The 24,498-nt window shown below is 36.5% G+C and overlaps 1 protein-coding gene across 1 annotated transcript; it reads right to left on the bottom strand.

The window, feature by feature from the left end:
* Positions 1-7,801: 7,801 nt before the first annotated feature.
* LOC103848542 (prostaglandin E synthase 2) lies at positions 7,802-9,569 on the bottom strand. Its single transcript, XM_009125428.3, has 6 exons — positions 9,147-9,569; positions 8,948-9,082; positions 8,798-8,876; positions 8,637-8,731; positions 8,279-8,446; positions 7,802-8,202 (listed from the first exon to the last, which is right to left on the bottom strand). Exons 1-6 carry the CDS (start codon positions 9,448-9,450, stop codon positions 8,042-8,044), a joined length of 942 nt encoding a protein of 313 aa, XP_009123676.1. The 5' UTR covers positions 9,451-9,569; the 3' UTR covers positions 7,802-8,041.
* Positions 9,570-24,498: the final 14,929 nt, after the last annotated feature.

The following is a 24,498-nucleotide window of genomic DNA, read 5'->3' on the forward strand; positions in this document are numbered from 1 at the left end:
GTTCAGATTTTTTAATATAATTAGCAAAACAAAAATACAAAATTCAGTATTTCTTATCTATGCTGCATGTTTGATGTTTGTTTGGTGTTAAAGAACTACATCACATTTTTGACACATAATTACATAAAACATACTAATTAAAGTGGTTTTGAAAGGAAATTAAATTAGGCTTTGATATCAGCCAGTTATATTACACGGTGAAGCCCAAAAAAATTGTGAATTAAGTTGAGCTCTCATGATCCACAAAATAATCACATATCCTCATCCAGCCCCTTTTGAAATATTGATAATCTAATGTGACCGTTCAGGAAGAGGAAAAAAAAACATAAATAAAGGTAATTGAAAAAAAAAACACAAATCTTTTGGCGATTTTAGTTTTGAAAAATCTATAGGATGGATGGAACATATATTTATAAGAGATCTGATATTCAATGGAAGTAGGTAAAATCTTTCCAAAATCATGTTGATACCAACTTGAATAAAAGATGCGTATGTGGGAGAATAAATATATATAAATGTTAATATATGTTCCATCTATAGGATGGATGGAACATATATTTATACGTATGTAGATTCGTATAAGTATATAGTCAAAGAAACGCTGATTTTCATGTTTACATTTGTAAGTTTTGCGAGGAGGCTATGTTGCGGTGAGAAAGTTTGTGTTGAGAACGACGTACGGTAGCTTGATGTGTAGATTGCACCGCCGAGAAAGAAAAAAATGTTTACAACACAAGGAAGTAGCAACGTGATTTCATGGTAGCATGCTTAAACGCTAATTAGTTTACTTTTCACTTTCTGATTCCTTTCTTTTTTTTTTTTTTGGTCAAAATTCCTTTCATTTTTTTTTTTTTATTACTTAGGTCTTTTATCAAATTTTGTATGTGTTTTCTGGTTCTTCTATCAAATTTTCTATGTTAATAAATGGTCTCTGCGTCTTTTGTTCAAACCTTTTTCGGACAGTTAGAAACCATCTGCGCCTGTATATATAATAACTGGTTAACAGACTAGATCTCGTATCTCAACGGTTAGTATGTCGACAACGAAAAAGTGTCGATCGATGGTCCTATTAGAACGTCGACCGATACACCTTTGCCAACGTCGATCGATAGTCAGTTGAGGACATCGATCGACGGGTTCTAGCCAGGCCTATGCGCGAGTATGATATGCCCTACTAAGATACTAAATTGGCAGTTAGCCCTTTCTAGCAGTCCTAATATGATAGATAGATGTCAGGATGAGATAACAAGGGTGCTTGAATATGCAATCCTATGATCAAGTTCTAGTTAGCAAGGCTAAAACAAGCAATGAATACAAATCTATCATGAATATCACAACAAGGCAGATCTATAGTTTGGGGCTAATCCCACAAACCTATCTGAACCATGGATCTAATAATTGAACTACTCAGACATAGCAAAGCAATTCATAACAATGAAGAAATAGAAACTCATAGTATAGATGAAAAGAAATGATAACAAGGAGTTCCAAGCATAAGTGATCTTCTCTCCAAAACTCTCTTTTCTCTCAAAGTAAAACTTGTAACCAAAAAAGGTCTCTCTGCCGTCAAAAACCTTAGGCCGTATATAATCTACTTGGTTAAAAACTCGTCATGGTATTTTCGTAATTTGGCTTGGTCTTGGGTTTTAAGTCTGCTGAATCCAAAATGTCTCGTGTCTGATGTCTCGACATCGATCGATGGTACTTGTGTACATCGATCGATATTAATCTTCATTTGTCGAGGTATCTCCTGGTATCGATCGTCAGCACTGATGCGCATCGATCGATTGTTCTTCCTCTCGTCGACCTCTACGTGGTCAGCTCGGGTGAAATGTCCTTTAAGCTCCAAAATGCTCCAAAGTCATAGCTTTACTCCGAAATGCACCTGAACCTGAAAACATACCTAGAAGAGTAAAAAACATAGATATATATATATAGTAAAACACCTATATACCATGGATGAAAACGGGTCAAATCCAAGGTATATCAGGGAGAAAGTCAGCCAACAGCCTAAATTCAGGTTTGCTCTCCTATTATATTTTATTGGTCTTGTGATAATCTTCTAACAGCATTGGTCTTGTGATAATCTTCTAACATGAATTTTGGCTCTTTTTCAGGTCTCAGGTTATTAAGGAATGTTATTATTATGGATCATTTCTTTTGGTATCGTATTTTCAAGAACAAGACAGCCTAGAAGTTGGACGTTGGTCTCCAATTTTCGCTCATAGCTGCTCAATGATAACTCAATTAAACATTCTATATATAGACCCAATTTTGCCTCCAATTTTCGCTCATAGCTGCTCAATGATAACTCAATTAAACATCCTATATATAGACCCAAAACTTGATTAATAACAAAAACGATTGTTTACATGTACCATATGAGGAATTAGGGTTCGATGTGGTAGACATTAGTGGTTCTCTCTCAATCACGTTTTACTCTCCTCTCTCTCTGAAACTCTGATTCTTTTCTTCTTCTCGCGACTTCAAAATTTTGTTCCAGAAAACACAAAACGACGTCGTTTTCCAAAGCCCACAATGACATCGTTTCTATTCCTTTCGGTTTGATAATCCACGTAATTAACTCATTTTATCCACGTAACCCACGTTTAAGTCCACATAATACACCGTTAGAATAAAGTTAACGGAAACATGGTTCATGTATGTATTGACCTAAGAGTGTTAGTTGATGTATGAATTTTGAATAGAAATTATGTTGATGTATGTTTTTGCACAGGCCCAAAATTCATGTATTGAACTGTTGATGTATGAATTGGCCGTTTTCCCGTGGAAAGAGTATTTTCAAGTGTAGATCTTATAAGACGATTCAGAATTGTGCAACTAGACGTAAATTCTTATGAATCATTAAAAATGTAAAATTGTCGGATGTATAATCATTTATGTAATATTTTTTATATTAATCAGTCGGTACAAAAAAGAGCAAATTATAGGACAAAAGCAAAAGTATTCCATCTCTTGGTAGAGCATACATACATCAAACATTATAATAAATATTGTACCATACAAAAAATATATAGGGTAAAAGTTAGTGTATTTAAAAAAACGGTTACGAAAAAAATACACATTTGATCATATGATTTTGTTGTTTTCTATATATTTTATGTATTTACGTTTTTCAAAAATAAATACTGTTTTCCATTGATAAAATATAATTTTCGTGTATTGGTTAACCAATTTTGAGTGCATTACGGGTTGGGACACTTTTTGTCTTTTTTAACAAGATCAGGCACAAGTTGCATTTGTGACACTTTATCTAGTTTGTGTGGTTATTCCGGACCAAAGTGTCCTCAGTTTCCTTAACTGAGACAAAGAGGTGAGTTAGTGAATATAATATTTTTATTCTAAAGTTGAAAACGACTTTACAACAACGTTGTGTTTTCTGTGCCTAGGAAGAGTTATTACGTTTGGTTTCAGGATAATGGGGACAATTTACAACCGTCAAATGAGATTGAATCCAATGGTTTGTGTTGTATGCTGTTTGGAAAGTAGGTTTTATAATAAATGCAGCCTTCATCGGTTGTTTTTGAAACTCCGAGCTCTGATAGTCGCTAGTTCTTGTAAGCTTTTTTATCAGCCATTTGTCTTTAGCTTAAACACAATGTTAGTTAAAGTGTTTACCATAATTGTTGCAGGGGTATTAGATGGAGGAGCAATGTTTGGTTTTGAGTGGCGATTGGGTTTGTGGCGAAGGAGGGAAATGGGATTTTATCTTCGAGAAGAATCGTATGGGTCGTACGGTTCAGATGTACGAGGGTATTGGGGTGAAGGAGCTGGAGGGGAATGTACTGCGTGAGTTCAGAGTATATGAGGCCCGTCACCGTGTGTCTTTAAGCTACTGGCCACCAACAAGCTTCAAACTTGCAACGGGGATTAGAACTCCACCTGTTTTGATAACAAACTCGGGGGCTGTGAAGTTTTTTTGTGAACATCAGAAAGTGAAAGAGGGGATGAATCTGTTTGCGAAGTTTGAACTCAAAGCTGCTTGCGTGGACGACGAATTTGTGGATGACTCTGGAATGGGATTTGTGTCGCAGAAGAGTCGAGGTTTTTGGGGAGAAAGGATGTTGGTTATGCTTCGAGGAAAGGCAACGTGACATCCGCTGCGTCGAAGACTCGAGTAATTAACATTGTCGACGACGACGAGTTTGTGCGGCAAGTTGAGAGAGTTGAGGAGAAACTCATAGGTGAAAGTGGGAAAGGAGAAAGCAGCAAAACAGAAGAAGATAACAGTTGCAATTTGGCAACAGATGAAGAAGAGAACTTGGAGATGGACGAGATTCCACTGAGGCCAAGAGGTTATGATAAGGAGTTCTGGAGTCCATTACTGAAGGGTGATTTCGGGGGTTCTGATGCGGTGAATGTAGTTTTTAACGAGGATGAGATTGTTGAGGGGCTGACCAAAAAGAAAGGACCGCGCACTTACTTCTGTGATACAGGAAGCTGTTTTGACCACTACGTAGAGGGAGGTGGTGGTAGTGGAGGAGGTGGTAGTGGAGGAGAAGCGAAAGTGGAGGAACCACATGATTACAATAATCCTTGGATGGGAGGTCGTACTAAGGCAGGGGTGGATGTTAACAGGGGTGAAGTGCCAAAACGAAAACTTGAGGACATCGATGATGAAGAGTTTGACATCCCACCGCTTTTTGATGATACCGAATGGGATGCTGCTGAAATACCAGACATGGATGTGGATGAGTTTGACAGTAGGATAGAAGTTGGTAAGGTGTTTGGAAGCAAAGAGGATTGTCAGATTGCTTTAGCCATATATGCGATAAAGAAGCAGTTCAAGTTCACTCAGACACAGACAAAGATAAATTCTTTTGTTGTTGAGTGTCCTGATAGCCGGTGTGATTGGAGAGTAACGGCCCATAAAGTTAGGGGATGTGGTTACTATGAGATAAAGAAGGCACAACTAGATCATAGCTGTCCAATAGAGTTTAGGAATGGGTACAAGAATAAAGCGACCTCACATGTGATTGCTGCGGGTTACAAAGCGAAGTTTGGAGATATGGGTAAGCTTTTGGTAGCTAGGGATTTGCAAAAACTTGTTTTGGAGGATCTGCGGGTGAATGCGTCATACATGAAGTGTTATAGGGCAAAGGAGAAAGCAGTTTTGGGGTTGCGTAGTTCTGATGAGGACTCTTACTTGAACCTGCCCGAGTATTTGTATATGTTGAAACTGGCAAATCCATGGACTATTGCTGATTTGGAAACAGATGTGGACAAAGACGGGGACGAACGGTTTCTATATTTATTTCTAGCATTTGGGGCGTCGATAAGTGGTTTTCGAAAGCTGCGACATGTATTGGTGGTAGATGGCACACACCTTAATGGGAAGTACAAAGGAGTGTTGTTAACCGCAAGTGGGCAAGATGCTAATTTCCAGATCTTCCCCCTTGCATTTGCGGTTGTGGACAGTGAGGATGAGGATGCATGGACATGGTTTTTGCAGAAGCTAGAGAGAATTCTTGGGGACTCACCTAGTTTAGCGATAATTTCTGACAGGGCGGTGTGCATATCTGATGCGGTGAGCAAGATTTATCCTCAGGCTAAGCATGGAGCTTGCATTGTTCATCTTGCTAGGAATGTTAACTCCCGGTTCTCAAGAAAGAACCTAGCGAAGATGGTTACATCCGCAGGAATGGTGCACAGTCTAGGGGAATTCAGAAATTATTATGCTAAAATAATAGCGACTAACAGTGCTTGTGGGGTTTATTTGGGTCAAATTGGAGTTCAGTGTTGGTCTAGAGCGAATTTCCCAGGTGAGAGGTTTAACATCATGACGAGCAATATAGCTGAACAACTTAACAAGGCGTTGTTGGAGGGTAGGGGAGCTGCTATAATGGAGTTGGTAACATTCATTCAAAGAATGATGACCAGATGGTTCAGTGCGAGAAGTAAGAAGGCAGAGAGACACAGAGGTTTGGTGAGCGTGGAAGTTGACAAACAGATGACGAAAAACATGGCCACTATTAGAGGCAGCAAGATAAATGCAGTGAGTAGCTGGAGCAGCCAGATTTTGGGAAAGTTTGGCAGATCAGACAAGGTAATGCTAGCTGAGAGGAAATGTAGTTGTAAGTATTTTGATAATATCAAAATACCTTGTGGGCATGCTATGCTTGCAGCTGATGGTCTTGGTGTGTCTCACGACACATTGTGTGGACATTGGTATAAAACGAGTATGTGGAGGGAGATATACTCAGGTGTTATCAGCCCCCAGGGTGATGCAAGGGACGTTGATATACCTGAAGAAGTCAGCAGTATGATTCTGTATCCTCCTAATACGAAGAGACAACCAGGAAGGCGCAGGAAAACACGTATACCATCGACAGGGGAAATATGGGTGAGTGTTAGTAATTTCTAAGTAAGTAGCTAAAGTAATATTGTACTTGACTTAGACTGGTATTGTGGTTTTGATGGGGTTTGCAGGAGGCTAAGAAGAAACTTGTGAAGAACAAATGTGGAAGGTGCAGGTGTGAAGGACATAACCGAACAAACTGCGCAGTCCCCATATAAGGTCGTGCATGGAGGGTGTCTTTTCTATTGGAATGGGAGAGCTGAAGGATGTTTTTTCGTCCTTGTTTGTTTTGGAATGATGTTTGTTTCTGAAACGTTCTTGTTTGTTTTGGAAGGATGTTTTATTCTTCTGTTATTTTGAACTGCGTAATTGAAACTAAAACATGGATGTTTTTAGGAGTTTTTTTGGAGATGATGTTTTAATCATTCGGAAGCTAAGGATATGAAGGTTAAGAAAAACTATAATACAAGAGACAATATTAGTTAATAAATAACCGAAGAGAATAATATAGATGGTTTATGTGGTATATAGATTTTGGAAATGTAAAATATGACAAAGATTTTGTGGTTACTTTGGATGTGGACGGGAAAGGGTGTATAAATGTTTTGGTAGAAAATATATTAAAAGAAGTTTTGTTGGAAAGACTAAACATCAAGGTTCTGAGTTTGGTCAACAGTATTAACACGAGTTGTAGGAAATAGTTAAGATTAACTGCATTGGTAGAGACAAAGCCGAAGGTGCTGAGTTTGGACAACAAATAGAGATAAATGACCAAAAAAACATAATTTAGAAGACATAGTTAAGAGCAACATCATGAGTGGTGACAAAGCATAAGGTGCTGAGTTTGGATACACAGATAGATGGATAAGACAAACATTAGAATACATAGTTGAGAACACAAACTTCTAGTTGCTGAGTTTAGGATACAGTCAAGCCATGGTCTCCACCGCAATGATCTGCTTTCAAAAATCGTAGGGAAAGAGATTGTGGTTTTGTTTTTTTTTTTTGACATTCTAATTTAAGACATGTGTTGTTGGGGGTGGGTTAACTATAGTTAGATACTGGAAAATGGAGTCTCTGGTTAGATTAGTTTTGAAGGTATGTGAGATATTGCACATAGATAAAGTGGACGGCATGTGCAAAATGTCTGATCCTGTAAAATAAAAGACATAATGTGTTTTATAATGTAAAAATTTCACCAATTTTCCATATTCCCAGTATTGGTTAACTAATTTTCGAGTATTGGTCTATTGGGAGAAGTAAACCCCCACTTTGCCTTTTAGAGCCAATTTTCCATATTCCCATTCTCGAATGTTGTCGAATCGTTGAGAGTTGAGAAATAATATTATTACATTATGGGATATAGATTAAAACACATCAAAAGCAATTGAAAAATACAAGAAAAAAAAAATTTCGCTTCCACACAAAATCACAAATCTTTTTTGGTTTTCAATAGTTCAGTATAAATTTTTGTAATATAAATGTTGTATTACTGATTCAACAGTTCAATAAGAGAAAATCCAACAAACGACTTTTTAGCAAAAGCAAGAATGACAAAACCATGCATGTCACAGTACTTTAAATCCCCATTCACAAGAGAAGTTTTTTACTTTGGTTTCTTTCTCTAGTTCTAAAACGTAAGATATTATTAGGCCATGAAATACGCGAAATATTATGCAATTCATTTTCTTATTAGAGATATATAAATCAAAGCAAACTCCTTTACTCTTTGATCCCAGAAGGCTCTCCGACCGTGTTCTCCATACGAGAAAACCATTCACCTATGCGCGTGTTGTCCACCATATCCTTACCCGATCTAAGGTACCTTATAGGCCTCAAGACACCAAATACTGCGAGATCGGCTAAGTTTGGTCTTGAACCACCTGTAAATAAATGCTACAATTATGGACCAATCAAGAAAGTGAGGACTATGAATTTGCGTTGTAAAGTTGGATATACCGAGGAATGGACGCCCATTCAAGGCATCGACCCATGTCTCAGCAGCATCATAAAGAGCTGCACGTTCATCTGTTATGTTATATTTCTTCTTCAGTTTCTTTGACACAAAGTACATTGCCGTTGCTCCTGCATACTTTGCCACTAATCTTTCCGTGAAACTGAAATTTCCTATAATTATCCAGGGCAATATATTAGGACTTAGACAAGATGTACACTCTCCTACACAAGCTGTACGATCATATAAAAACAGGAATCCCAAGAACTCATCTGGTTATAACATACTGACCAATACCTATAATCCAAAAGGATATAAATACAAAAAGAGCAAGCAAACAAGACTGTAAGTCTGTAACCATACCATGGGTGGTGATGTAGTCAAAGGACTCTAGAGCCTCTGAAGTACTCCTGTATATGTTTGGTGACAAAATATGCACAAGGTGATTGTCCACCCACCTATCAAAGGCAAATTCATTATCAGCTGCATTGGTCACCAAAAATTAGAAAGAAAAAGAATCATACTTGCGCCATATCGTCTCTTCATCATCTTCAGACTTTGAAATTCCAGGGTGCATCCTTTGGAATAAGCTATCGATAATCACTGCACAATAGAAACAAAGATTACTCAACAGAGCAAGCATGTATGTGGTCCTAGTAAGGATGGGCACAAACCTGAAGAATCAACCAACTGTTCACCGTCAACAGTAAGGATTGGCACCTTCTTGTAATCAGACCATTTGATTTCTTTCTTAAACAAAGGGTTCACTTCAACAATCTTGTATGGAATCTTGTTGAAATCCAAGAAGGCTACAGAGAATAACCAATCAGACGAGAACCCATGAAACTGGATCGGGATCTAAACATTCATTACCTTTGACCTTATTGCAGAAAGGGCAAGCCTCGTACTGATACAGAACCACCTCTTTAGGGTTGAATTTATGGGACATCTCCTTGGCGTGGACTTCCTGACCAAGGGACGATGCGGCAGCGGCGGAAAAGAAAACAATCCCAGCGACTCCGCCGGCAAAAGACGGCGTGGGTAGACCACCAAATCTCGGGGACGGAGGCTCCGAAGAAGGAATCGTGGTCATCATCGCTGTGGTATGAGCGAGGCGTGGATGGACGGCGACGGAGGATGAGATGGTGCGCGCAGCGAGTCCGGTAACTCTCCTCATAGCTCCTGGGGGAAAATGAGATGAGATCTTTGATTGTTCGCTTTGGAGGCGGGTTATTCAACCAAATGGGTTTTTAGGGTTTTAGATGTGTCCACGATCCAGATTATTCGTTTCTTTGTATGCTTTGCAAATATACATTTAAAACATTTTTGACCCAAAAAAAACATATATTTTAAATAGAACTTATTTAAATAAACAAAAAAAAATACTTTTTCAGACAGATGCTAAAGAGAGATAAAAACAGAAAAGCGGAGAGAGAGAGAGAGTGTTTTTGGTTACTTATTTAATTTTTGTTTTTTTATGTTATTGGGTGTAATCTAATCTATTAAAAAGGAAGTACAAAATTAGATTACTCCTTAGTTTTATCACTTATTTATAACTAGGTGGCCGGCTCGCACTCTGTGCGAACATAGACATATTCAAATTATTAACTAAGTAGTACATAGTTTTATAAGTAACGAATTTTATATCATAATACCACTGCCCTTGTGAAAAAGCATCAGGTACAAAAAAATGTTGGTACTCAATATTTTACATGGACGAGATGGAACAAAGTAACTTCAGTATCAAGAGGTATTTATTGTGTGTACGTATAATTGCAACGTTCCAAAATAATTTGTATGTTTAAGAAGATATTTTATTTTCAAAATCTGGAATAAATAGTGTATAGTTTCAGAGGTAACATATTTTATATTATCACTACATTCCCATTGAAACCCTCTTTTACCATTTCAAAATGTAATTAAGGACATAAAAATTCAAAATATGGAATAAAAATTTCAAAATATGTAATAGATATGGAATAAATAATGTTAGAAATGGGTTGAGCAAAGAGAAGATACGAATTGTAGCCGGTGATTTTCGAATCAGACTCTGTCAGCTTATCAAAACTATTAACTCGGCGATTAAATATCCAGCTCCCTATGGAGTGACTGCGGATATTGTATCGCATATGCGGATATTTTATCGCATATGCGGATATTAATATTATGATTAGTTTAATTTTACATGGTTAGTTAATTTTTACATACAATGACATGTATATGCATAATATATATTATATGTATAATAATCACATAGTTATGATTCATTATTTGTGGTTGAAAACTATAAATCTTCTTAACATTATTTAATTCAAGATATAATGCAATCTACTTTGCTGTTAGTTTTTATTTTTTATTGTAAAATATACAAATTACATTCATTAATTTTTAAACTCTAAACTCTTGGTAAACCTTAAACCCTTGAGTATACTCTAACCCTTTGGCTTTACCGGATAAATCATAAACAATAAACTCAAAACTTTTGGATATACCGTAAACACTAATCTCTCTCTCTCTCTCCCTCTCTCCTCTCTCTCCCTCTCTCCTCTCTCTCCCTCTCTCCCACTCTCTCTCCCCTCTCCTCCTCCCTCCTCCCTCCCTCTCTCTCTCCGTCCCTCCCTCTCCCTCCCTCCCTCTCCCTCCCTCTCTCTCCCTCCCTCTCTCTCTCACCTATTAATAGTGAGAAAAATATCTTTATTATTGATTTACAACATTACAATATCGCGAATTCCACAAAAGTAAAACAAAAAAATTAATTAATAGAAAATCTAACAAAAGCCACATCTTAACCAATAGAAGAGTATACTATTGATAACACGTTTCAAAACTTAAACAATGTAAATGAGCTTCCGTTCAAACGCATGATTGATTCAATCTCCGCCAAAGATAAACTCTTAATTTGATCTTCTGATAAACTCAAGCCTGAAAGAACATGTAAAAATTAATTTGATCTACTGACGTTTTTTTGATAAAAACATGATAAGCTAAGAAGTAGAATATTCTTTAATAAATTCTCAATAAATCTTATACTTATAAGGTAATATTATTTTTGGAATATCTTGTTAATAAAGCTAAATGAGAACATCTCGTGAATAGATTGCACCAGAATTTTGGTTGACAAGTCTCACCATAAATATTAAGTTTTAAATGCATGATTTTAGGAGAGAAAATATCTTGTCATTAATTTCGTTTCTCTACATCTAAAATATTTAGTGAGTATTTAATGAATTAAACAGAGAAATGATCTCAAAAAGATGTTATTTGAATCGAAAAAACAAAAAAGATAAGTAAAATGCTAGACTTTACTAAAATATTTAGCTTTCACAATAAGCTATGTAATAGAATGTTCTCAAATTAATTTTAAAAATGTATCTACCTATAAGTTAGGATTATTTATGAAATATATTGTTAATAAAATTATATTTTAAATATAAAAAGGAGAATATCTCGGGAGTAGTTTACACTAATGATTTAATTAACAAATCTTGTCCTTAAAGTTTAAATATTAAAGCATGAGATTGGGAAATAAGATATTATTTCAGTAGAGAAAATACCATCCTACTATAGATATTTTAAAAATATAATTGATTATCCAATTTTGATGTACAGTAGAGAAAATATCATTCTAAGTGCACATCTTTTGCAGGATCGGAATGGTAAACTCTTATAGGTCTGAAATATGACCACTTCTCTCAAATCATCTCTGAAAAAATATAAAACAAAATCACAATCAGCAAACCAAAAAACAAATATGTGTATATATAAGCCTATAATTCTAAACAATAATATAAATCTACAAATCAAAAAAAAGAAAAATATTTGCAGCACAAAAAGATGCTATTGAAATGATTTAGCTGAGAGATGTTATCAAATTGAGTAAAATTTTTATACCAGATTGAGGAACAAAGATGTTATCGAAATGATATATCAAAGAGGTGTACAATCAAATCATATATAGCTTCAGTGGAGAAATCGTCATAATAGGGTATCTGCTTATAAACCAAAAGAAAAATCAGCTCTCATGGAATATAAAAGCTTAATGTTCTAAAATAAGAAGAAAAAAAAAGTTCAGAACATTATTAACATTAAAAGTTCAGAATACAAAGTTCAATTATTTCGTTTCTTCTACTGTGAATGTCTTATTTATAGTAAATTGGTAGACGTTTCTCATTGATTTAGCTTGTATGATAAGCTAAGAAGTAGAATGTTCTTTAATAAATTCTCAATAAATCTTATACTTATAAGGTAATATTATTTTTGGAATATTTTGTTAATAAAGCTAAAGGAGAACATCTCGTGAATAAATTGCACCAGAATTTTGGTTGACAAGTCTCACCATAAATATTAAGTTTTAAATGCATGATTTTAGGAGAGAAAATATCTTGTCAATTAATTTCGTTTCTCTAACATCTAAAATATTTAGTGAGTATTTAATGAATTAAACAGAGAAATGATCGTAAAAAGATGTTCTTTGAATCGAGAAAACACAAAAGTTAAGTATTAAAGTGATTTCATTTTTGGTAGTGTCGATGATTAAAATGAATCGAAAAAGAAATTCTAAAAAATCAATCAACAAAATCAAGAGAATTCTTTCCATTTGTAATAAGGAAACTAATTATTACATGTATTAACTAATATTGTTGCGCAAGTAATATTAATAGAGGGATTAAATTATTTTTTCCTTTTCAATCAGTATTCAATGTTACTTTCCTTTTATAGGGGATCGATGAATTAAAATAAATTATTTGATTTGATAAAATGACTTTATATTCTAATATATCTATAGACTACATAAAATAATAAACCAAAATATTTACTTGAATTGATAAAATGACTTTATATACCATACTTTCGACAATTAGTTACCATAAATAGTTATTAATAATATTATGTAAGTCATTTGGAATCCAAAATATTTATTTGAATTAATAAAATGGATTTATATACCATACTTTCGATAATTAGTTATCATAAATAGTTATTAATAATATTATGTAAGTCATTTGGAAAGTGATGTTAATTGGTCATTAAATTATGTTTTCCCTTGCAATTAGTATTCAATGGTACTTTCCTATTATAGTGGGATCGATGAATTAATTGATATATTGAAATTACAAAATAAGGTAAGTATTTAGAGGGCTTTCCTTTTTAGTAGTGTCGATGGAAAAAATAAATCAAAAAGAAATTCTAAAAAATATTTAACAATAAATAAATATTCAATATAAAGTAAATTTAATTTTATTAATAATTTATAACATTCTGTAAATTATTTTAAATTATGATAAATTTATTCTTTAAACAACGATAAATAATTTAAAAATAATATTAATAAACATGTTTGATTTTTTTAATATTTAAATTAATTATTATATAATTATATTCGAATACAATTCATCAAGTAGAGTATAAAATAATTATAATTATCTTATATAAAATTTCATTCATTATATTTTATAGTTTATAAATATTAAAAGTAATAAATAAAACATTATTAATCTTTCTATAATTTCGAGAATCAGTTTCCATAAATTGTTATTCTGTAGATTATATGGCAAGTGATGTTAAATAATTTTAGACTTACCTTAAATTTTAGATCAAAATTAAATAAATAAAAATTAAAAATCATCGACCAATCAAATTATAACAATTTTCTTGAAACTTCACCTATGAACGACACGTCACCAGAAATCATTAAAGTGACTTCTCTTTTAATATATAGGGGATGACATGCTATTGAGATATTTATTGAACCTATATTTAAGTATGTTTGTTTTTTCTTAATTTAAACTAGCCTTTGATATGCGCAGTCCACGCAGGTGTTTTGTCAATTTACAATATCAAATATTTATTATTGTTTAACAATATATTTTACTCCCTCTGCTTTTATTTGTAGGTAGTTTAATATAAAAGCACGCAGATTAAGACTTCTTAACTTTTTAAAAATCAGCAATGAAAACACATGTTGCTTTAACTATAACACATTTATTTTGTCTGAAAAATTTAATTAAAGAGTGAGTCTATTGCTATTCTTAAGAAGAATAAATAGAATAGAAAAATTAAAAAAGTGAACAAGAATACCAAAAATCACACTTTTGAGCTTTTAAGAATTTTACAACAAAATCTTGGAGCCAATTTTTACAAAACAATTTTGGAGCCAATTTTTGTATAACTAATTTGAACTAAAAACTCCAAATTTTACAATGGAGCCAAATCAAAAGAAACTCTGATAGAATAAGAAAACAGTTACGTTAGATCTGTTATTTATAGTGAATTTAGAAGACACAATTTTTGGTAACTAGTAAATATTAGTAGTTAACTACCTATTAAATTTAAAATTTACTCATTGTAAGTTGTGTTCAACTTTTTGGAAAAAGTAACCACTATTTAGTTAAATGTTTTTTAATTATATTATTTTATTGCTTTGGATTCTGTAATATCTTATAATGTGAAACAAATCTATTTTGCTAAAACTACCAACAAATAAAAACAGAGGGAGTATATTTGTATTAGGGATGTGTCCGTGCTACGCATGGGGTTCCGTGAATGTGTTTTATTTATTTGTTGTATTTTACTTTATTTTATGCAAATGTTTTAAAGGATAGTTGTTTATTTTCTGTTGCTAAATTTTATTGCTGTGAGAAGGTATCTCATTAGGTATGAGTTTCATTTGTTTGAAAGGTGTTTATGTATTAAATAATAGGGTCATGTGACAACATGTGGAGTTCCACGTAGACGGTTTGAATTTGGTTTTTTATTCGTCAGTCCGACCTTTTTTTATTAGTCAGACCGACCTTAATTGAAGGGATTTTGGAACTTGTCATCACTATATAATTGGCCTTTTTTATACATATTTGTGTATGTGTTGACGTAAGTGTCGGGGAAAACATTACAACTATAAGAGTATGAATTTGGGTTGTATGTTTTCTATTACTTTTGAATTTATTTTTATTTTTATTGGTACCAAAAAAAATGGAGTTGTTATATAGTTATGCAATATTAGTTTATATATCTGTAGAGATTTAAACTTGCTTCTTACATTATCTAGCTCATTTTAGGTTGATGATTGATTAGTTGTTTTCTATGTGTTATGTGCAGGAATGTAAAAAACACAGAGAAGTTAGAGTTCCCAAGGTTGTTAACTAAGCCAAGGTACATCTCATGAGAAACAAGATACAAGACGACACGATCGAACTTATACTATCACCAAGTTCGATCTTCACTCACCCACCCTAACTCACGTCTCTCACCAGATCAAAATACAAGCTTTATGAAACAGAGTACAAATGAAGAAGAAGATAACCCCCCGTTCCTCACGTGTTTCTCTCACCCTCTCAATAAGCCTCTTAGATCTTCTGACGTATAGGTTTGTGCCGTCCCGACTCTCCTTATCCTGCTCTCCTTTTATATGCTGCTTCTTTGGATAGTTTCACTGACCACTTGACTTGTCCAGCTCACGAATCTCCAACAACCTTTCCTCAGTTCGATGCATCACACTCTCCGCATGACCAGCCAAAACGCGGTGTATACTTCCTGGACTTATCAGAAGATGAACCTCCTTCTGGGCCTCCACATTCAACTTATGTCTTGGCCCAAATATTCAATCTTTAGTCCAAACTTAACCGGGAAATAGTAAACCACAATCAACAAATCTCCACCTTGGTTTTCTATTTCCTACCAAACCGAGAAAGCATCTTTCAGTTTCCTTCTCTCTATCCTCTCCAAACAATTTACCTTGTTGGTAGAGAATCCTTAGATCGATTTCCGTTCTAGCTCGAGCCACTGAGTACTCTCAGTCGACTCCTTCCTTCCTCAAACTTCTGTACCGGTACAGACTTCGTGAGAATATCAGCTGGATTCTCAAGAGTCCCGATCTTCGACACAACTACCAATCCATCTACAACCACATCTCTGATGAAATGAAGCCTGACATCAATGTGCTTAGTTCGCTCGTGAATTACACTGTTCTGAGCCAAAGATAAAGCACTTTGGGAATCACAGAAGATCTCCACCTTCTTCTGTTCAATCCTGAACTCAGAGGTAATACCTTTCAACCAAAGTCCTTCTTTTGTTGCCTCAACTAACGTCATATATTCGGCTTCAGTTGTAGATAGAGCTACAATATGTTGAAGACCAGACCGCCAGCTCACCTTGTTTCCACCAACTTGAAACACATAACCCGTAATCGATCTTCTGCGATCCAGGTCAGACGCATAGTCACTGTCGCAATAACCTTTAACTTCAAACTTATATCCTTGCTTGAATGTTAAAACCAAATCTGTTGTTCCTCTTATGTACCTCATCAGCCATTTAACCGCATTCCAATGTTCTTGGTCAGGGGCACTCATAAAACGGCTAACTAGACCCACATCATTGGCGATATCCGGATGAGACCCAATCATCGAGTACATGAGACTTTCCACTGCGCTAGAATAAGGTACACTCTCCATGACTCTCTGTAGTTATGATCTTAGCTCAGCTTTAGTACTAGACAACTTGAAATGAGACTCCATAGGAGTAGTGACCGGTTTAGACTCCTCCTTCATATAATTCCGCAAAACTTTGCATAGATAATTCTCTTGAGATAACGTTAACATTCCCTTCTTCCTGTCGCGATGAATATTCATGCCAAGAATTCGCTTAGCACAGCATAAATCCTTCATTTCAAATTCACTACTCAACAACTCCTTAAGCTTCTTCACTTCAGTTAAATCTTTTGCTGCAACTAACATGTCGTCAACATAGAGAAGCAAATAAATCACCTTTCCATTTCCATAGGATTTGAAGTAGGCACATGAATCATACAAACTCCTTTCAAAATCTTGTGCCTTCATAAATTCATCAAATCTTTTGTTCTATTGTCTACGAGACTGTTTCAATCCGTAGATTGACTTCTTCAACCAACACACCTTGTTTCCCTTTTTATAACCTTTGGGTTGCTCCATCAAAATCCTTTCATCCAAGCTTCCATGTAAAAATGATGTTTTTAAATCCAACTGTTCTAGTTCTAGATCTTGATGAACCACCAGAGATAACAACAGCCTGATAGTGACATGCTTAACAACAGGAGAGAAAACCTCGTTGTAATCAATACCTTCGACTTGCGAATATCCCTTTGCTACAACTCTTCCCTTATACCTTTTGTCTTCTCCACCCGGAATTCCTGGTTTGATTTTATATATCCATTTACAGCCAATCGTCCTTTCTCCTTCAGGTCTGTCAATCAGAGACCAAGTTTCATTCTTTTCCAACGAATCCATTTCTTCATCTGAAGCAGCTATCCACTTCCTTTTGTTCTTGCTACGAATGGCTTCTCCATAGGTCAAGGGTTCCTCTTCTTCAATAAGCTCAAACATAACAAGGGCATAAGCTGCGACATCACTGTCATCAAACCTACTTGGAGGTTTTATGTTTCTTCTTTGTCTGTCTCTAGCTAAAACATAAGTCTCAAGACTATCTGAAATTTCAATATTCACCATTTCTTGTTCAGCCTCATCTTGATTCTTACTATCTGAAGAGGAAACTCCACCTGAAGATGAAGATTCAGGAAGATTTTTTATACCAGAATCAATTGGAGTACAAACGTAACTCGCTTCTGTTTTTCCTTTTCTGGATCAGGAACCCTCAGTGAACTTTCTTCAGACTTCTCAATGTCTTTAAACATCACAGCTTCATGAAACACCACATTCCTACTCACAATGATTTTCTTGTCCTCCAAGCTCCAGATTCTGTATCCCTTTACTCCTTGAGGATAGCCCAAGAAAACACCCTTCTTCGCTCTAGGTTTCAACTTTCCTTGGTCCGCATGATAGTATACTAGACAACCAAATCTTCTCATGTGACTATACTCAGGTACTCTACCTGACCAGACTTCTTCAGGAACCTTTAACTCCAATGGAATAGAAGGAGTTATGTTTATCATATATACCACATTTGATGAAGCCTCAGCCCAGAATGACTCACTCAAACCAGTCTCACTCAACAAACTTCGAACCTTTTCCAGAATCGTACAGTTTAGTCTCTCAGCTACTCCGTTCTGTTGGGGAGTGTATGGACACGTCTTTTGCCTAAGAATCCCTTTCCCTTTACAGAACTTATCAAAAGTCTTGTTGCAGTATTCCAAACTGTTATCTGTTCTTAGAACTTTAAGGTTCTTCCCACTTTGATTTTCTACAAGAGTTAGCCATTCCACAACTTCGAGAATGCTTCATTCTTAGTCTTCAGAAAATATACCCAGACTTTCCTCGAGAAGTCATCCACAAATAAGATGTAGTATTGACACTTCGATAAACTGGGTGTGACGTTGGGTGATCCCCACAAATCAGAATGCACATAAGCCAATGGCTCTTCTGAGTTGTGTTTCCTTTTCTTGAAAGACAGTCGATGAAACTTCCCAAGAACGCAATGTTCACACTCCTGCTTGTCTTCCCCATCGACCCCTTTCAGAAAACCATTCTTCACCAGAAGCCTTAAACCCTTTACGCTCATATGACCAAGGCGGCTGTGCCACAAAGATGTCTGATCCAAAACCCCTTCTGCTGAATTTGTCTCTGCAACTATCACGTTTCCATCCAGAAAATACAAGGTGTCTCGATAGTCAGCTGCCAAAACTTGGTTGTTCTCCTTAAAGACATTCAGCCTAAAATCCTTTGATTTAAACCAGCAGCCAAGAGATTCTAACTGACCAAGAGAGATCAAATTTCTCCTAGCAGTAGCTGAGTATCTCACTTCAGTCAGGGTAACAATAACCTTTTTGTGATTCAAAATCTTCACTTTTCTAATAGCAGTTACTTCACAATAGGTATCGTTTCCCATTAAGATCTTTCCTCCATTGATTTCTTCAACATCAAACATGATGTCTTTCTGATACGTCATGTGATAAGAACATCCTGAATCCAACACCCAACCTTCTCTATTTGCTTGATTTGAAGCAGTCAGCATAACAGGCTTATTGTCTAGTGCCTTTCCAATACTTGCTTCTGCATTTACCGAGTTATGTTGTTGGTTCCTCTTGGGGCAGTCTATCTTGAAATGACCCTCAGCACCACAGACCTAGCACGTTCTCTTCATTGTCTTAGGTCTTGATCTGCTCTTGTTTCCTTGCTTTCCTTTCGGATTAGTCTTCTTCTCAGATCTACCACGAGGTGTCTGAAAATACAAGCCCTCATTTCCAGTTGATGTCCCTTGAGTACCCTTTGCCTTCATATCTAACTCAATGGAGTAAGCAGCACGAGTAATGTCCTTCATTGAGATAGTGTCCTGGTCTCGACCATACTTGAGGGTGTGCACTAAGGGTTCAAACCTTCGTGGTAAGCTGTTTAGAAGTATCACCGCTTGATCCTCTTCACTTAACTCAACATCCAGACTAGCCAAATCTGGTACAAGCTTGGTAAAGACATCAAGATTCTTGTCTAGATTCTTTTCTTCATCCATCTTATAGCTGTAGAACCGTTGCTTGAGATAGAATCGGTTTAGTAGGGGCTTGATCTGGTACGTGGACTCTAGTGCCGTCCACATTTCCAAAGTAGTCCTTGCTTTTATGACCTTTCTTAGCACCATATCACTTAAGCTCATAGTGATAAAATTCCTTACCCTTCGATCTTTATCAAGCCACTTAGGATCGGTTTTTTCCTTTGAGTCAGACCCTTCAACCCCCTTTCCTGTCACATCCTCCTCCTTCGGTTGTAGAACATAATCTAAACCGAGAATCTCCAGCTGAGCAAGCAACTTGTGCTTCCATAACGCAAAGTCACCTTCACCATCAAACTTCTCCACCTCGAACCTCGCTTTGGTAGGTTCCATCGCTCAACAACCACAAACTTGATCAGGACCTGTAATCACGAGAAAATAGAAGACCACCACAACAAGAATCCCGCAGAGAAAACCAAGAAAACCAGAAATCCAACGAACACCAGAGTCAACCACACAGATTTTCAAATCTGAAACTAGTGACCCTAACACAAAGCTGATCAGGAAGAGATTCCATAATCTGATCAGATCTATGAAAGAAAACCCTGATCACCACATATCTGAAACTCCCTGAACCGTATAACACGGCTCTGATAGCACTTGTAGTGATTTAAACTTGCTTCTTACGTTATCTAGCTCATTTTAGGTTGATGATTGATTAGTTTTTTTCTGTGTGTTATGTGCAGGAATGTAAAAGACACAGAGAAGTTAGAGTTCCCAAGGCTGTTAACTAAGCCAAGGTACGCCTCATGAGAAACATGATACAAGACGACACGATCGAACTTATACTATCACCAAGTTTGATCTTCACTCACCCACCCTAACTCACGTCTCTCACCATATCAAAATACAATCTCTATGAAACAGAGTACAAATGAAGAAGAAGATAACCCTATGATCCTATGATCAAGTTCTAGTTAGCAAGGCTAAAACAAGCAATGAATACAAATCTATCATGAATATCACAACAAGGCAGATCTATAGTTTGGGACTAATTCCACAAACCTATCTGAACCCTGGATCTAATAACTGAACTACTCAGACATAGCAAAGCAATTCATAACAATAAAGAAATAGAAACTCAGAGTATAGATGAAAAGAAATGATAACAAGGAGTTCCAATCACAAGTGATCTTCTCTCCAAAACTTGTTACAAAAAGGTCTCTACCAAAAAGCTCTCTTCTGCCGTCAAAACACTTAGGCAGTATATAATCTACTAGGTTAAAAACTCGTCAGGGCATTTTGGTAATTTGGCTTGGCCTTGGTTTTTAAATCTGCTGAATCCAAAATGTCGCGTGTCTGGTGTCTCGACATCGATCGATGGTACTTGTGTACATCGATCGATATAAATCTTCATCTATCGAGGCATCTCCTGGTATCGATCGTCAGCACTGATGCGCATCGATCGATTGTTCTTCCTCTCGTCGACCTCTACGTGGTCAGCTCGGGTGAAATGTCCTTTAAGCTCCAAAATGCTCCAAAGTCATAGCTTTACTCCGAAATGCACCTGAACCTGAAAACATACCTAGAAGAGTAGAAAACATAGATATATATAGTAAAATACTTATATACCATGGATGAAAACGGGTCAAATTAAAGGTATATCAACTCCCCCAGACTTACCCTTTTGCTTGTCCTCAAGCAAAACATACAGGCAGTCTCTCTGAAAGAGATTTGAAAATATTAGGGACTTAAGATTTTAAAGCAAGAAATCTTTTCCTCAACAATTTTGCAACCACATTTAAAAAGTCCTAATCACATAAGCACGCTATGGAATATCCTAGCTTAGCAACCATTTCTAACATAACACAACTCATCAATTCACGTCTTACATCCCCTCTACTGATTTCATTTCTTAGAATAAATATAAAGTGAATGCTTTACCTTGGGAGTATCGATCACAAGACGCAAAGATTTCAGACAGGTATCTGGAGCTGCAGGTAAAAGTTAGTTCCTAGTTTTTCTCTCTCTAATTTTCTCTCTTGAGTCAAAGTCTGCTTCCATTGCAGGATCAGTGACCAAGATTGGACGGACTTCCATGAATCAAAACTTAATGGTGGTTGCCACCAAGTTCTGTTCACTTCTTTTTGACTTATATCCAAGAGTTCTTTGCGAAAGCGAGCCTTGAAGATTGCCGCCTCCAAGTCCCATTTTGAACTATTTTATTGGAGTCTTTATGAATCAAGCCTTAATAGTTTTAGCCACCAAGTCCTGTTCAGACTCATCCTAATTAAACAATAGATCTTATTTATTTATTTTTTATTTTTTTAAATACTCACTAACTAATCTAGGGTCGAAATTTAGAGAGAAAAAATGTGATAAATAATCTACACCAGACGTTACCTTTTACACCTGTCTGAAGAATCCGATCCCATGTATACCAAGCCCCAAGACAAGCGGTTATATCAGGTTTAGTGTTGGAAATCAGCTTTTGTTACTTCATACGGTTCAAGGCAAGTGTGTAGTTGATAGGTTGATCTGCTTTAGCATCTTTAGTGCTATCTGCAATCAGTAAATCTAAAATGGTGCTAAAGATTGGTTAGATATTCAGTTTAAATCAATATAAGGTTATAGTCCTTATTTTCAATAGCTAAGCATAATTTATTAAAATTCCTTTTTATATAAGAATAAAATAAATTATATCAGTAAATCTCCCCCTAGACTTAAGTTACACTGTCCCAGTATAACTCAGCCGGAGTTATGATGAATTATTTCATGATGTACGAAATATAACAAGTAAGGAAGATACATCTGACCGGATTAGATATCGATCGATGTGTAAGTGTTACATCGATCGTCGTGTGGTTGTCTATGTCGAGCGATGTCGACGTCTCGTCGGCGGTCGATATTCAGGTCCTCCTACTTGGGTCTCCTAAATCTGAAAGAAGTAAAACGAAAGTAAATAAATGCTAGATAATAAAACCTAAATAAAACACCTAATAGTGGGTTGCCTCCCACTCAGCGCTTGGTTATAGTCATTTATATTGACTGTGGTATTGATAGGCTATTGGGTGGAGAAGCAGCTGCTTGTTGGAAAGCAAGCATCCACGTCATCTCTGCATATTCTGGACCAAAATGCAATGAAGCTTCTTGTGGCCTCATCATTTCTTGTCCATTTGTCATCCATCTTCTCAAGCACTTTGGAGATGTTCTGTAGCCTTTCTTGAACGTTGTCAATGCTGATCTGGTGCCAGCCTATGTTGTCATAGGCGTATGCTGAAAGTTCTGTCAGTTCCTTTTGCATTGACTCTACTGTCTTGTGTATCAGCTGGTCGCCGATTGGTGTAGACTCGGCGTCGATCGATGCGATTAGGTGTTCATTGGTCGATCTCGGCGAGTTGCTATCGATCGATTTCGCTCGTGTCCTGTCGATCGATGCTGATATCTGGTGTTGAGCTGCGAGTTTCCTCTGAATGGCTTTGACTTCTTTCTGTAACCATTCTGCGTGGTTGTCTAGTCCACTGATTTTGTTATCGAATGGAAAGTAGATGTCATCGCAGCGTTTGTCAAATCGTTCCTCCATGGTGTCTATAGCAGTGTAGATCTTGGATGTGATCTTGTCAACCTCTGCTGCTGTGTAAGGAAGTAACTCCACAGGTTTCTTGCCATCGATCCAAGGTCCTCGTAGCCTATCGATCGATGCTGATTTTGCCTGCAAAAAACATTGATTAGTAATGTTATCAATATCCCTTTGGACATGAAGTAATTGACTAGACAATTTGTTTAAATCTATCATGACTGGTGATATAAAACGGTCATGCATGTCCTCGTAAGTCTTCAGCCTCTCATTCATGGCTGAGACCTTAGCGCCGAGCGATGTGAATGTACACATGTCGATCGATGTGGCTGGTTGTTGGTCCTTCTTGCGAATGGTGTCCAGATCTTGCTGTAGTAGCTCGATTTTAGTGCTTAGCCAGTCCACGTTGTTGTTGAGAGGGTAGTACACGTCATTTATCCTTGTGTCGATGTATGAGACTTCCTATTCATCCTTGTGTTGTGCTGAACATTGCTGTTCTGCAGCGATATGGGCTGTAGGAAGACTGACGTCGATCGATGGTGCATGTGGTGCGTCGATCGATGTTGAGGTCGTAGCTTCCTTCTCAAGTTGCTGACGTAAACTCTCAATTTCTGTCCTCATTTCTGCCATACTTCTGAAAAGCTCATTGTAGCCTCTATCCAAAGGTTGATGTGTATCTTCTACTAATGATTTGAGCTCATCTCCCAGTTTCTCCTGAGCTCCACAAATACCAAACACCATCTCATTGATTTCATCTTTGGTGTAGAGTTCTGGTGCCAGTCTTGTGAGTGTGAAGGAAGTGGCATGTTCTGGAAGACAGATGTGGCTCTCTTCAAAAAGAGATGCTCTTTCCAGTAATTTCCTGATGTCGTCCTTTGTGACAGGTATCATCTCACCAGCTACGCCTCGTGCGTGTCCACACTCATCTCTGTAGACTCCATACTCGTCCCTTTGTTCCCAAGTGAACTTTCTGTCTCCGTACATGTCAAAAGCGCGGTTCCCAAATTCATACTGTTTATCGATCGACGTCGGCTCATCCCTATCGATCGACGTTGGTGTTACCCTGTCGATTGATGTCTCGGTTGTTCCGTCGATCGATGCTTGCCCTTTTGGTTGGTGTGATAGATCTGGATTGATTTCTGTTGTGGCGACTCCTACGTGGTTGTTAGGATCTGTTTGAATGACGTCTGGAGTGCCACGTTGCTGTGAGAATAGGTTGTCAGGTCCATTGGCTACTTGAAG

The sequence above is a fragment of the Brassica rapa genome, chromosome A02 (genome assembly GCF_000309985.2).
Source record: "Brassica rapa cultivar Chiifu-401-42 chromosome A02, CAAS_Brap_v3.01, whole genome shotgun sequence".
Classification (NCBI taxonomy): domain Eukaryota; kingdom Viridiplantae; phylum Streptophyta; class Magnoliopsida; order Brassicales; family Brassicaceae; genus Brassica; species Brassica rapa.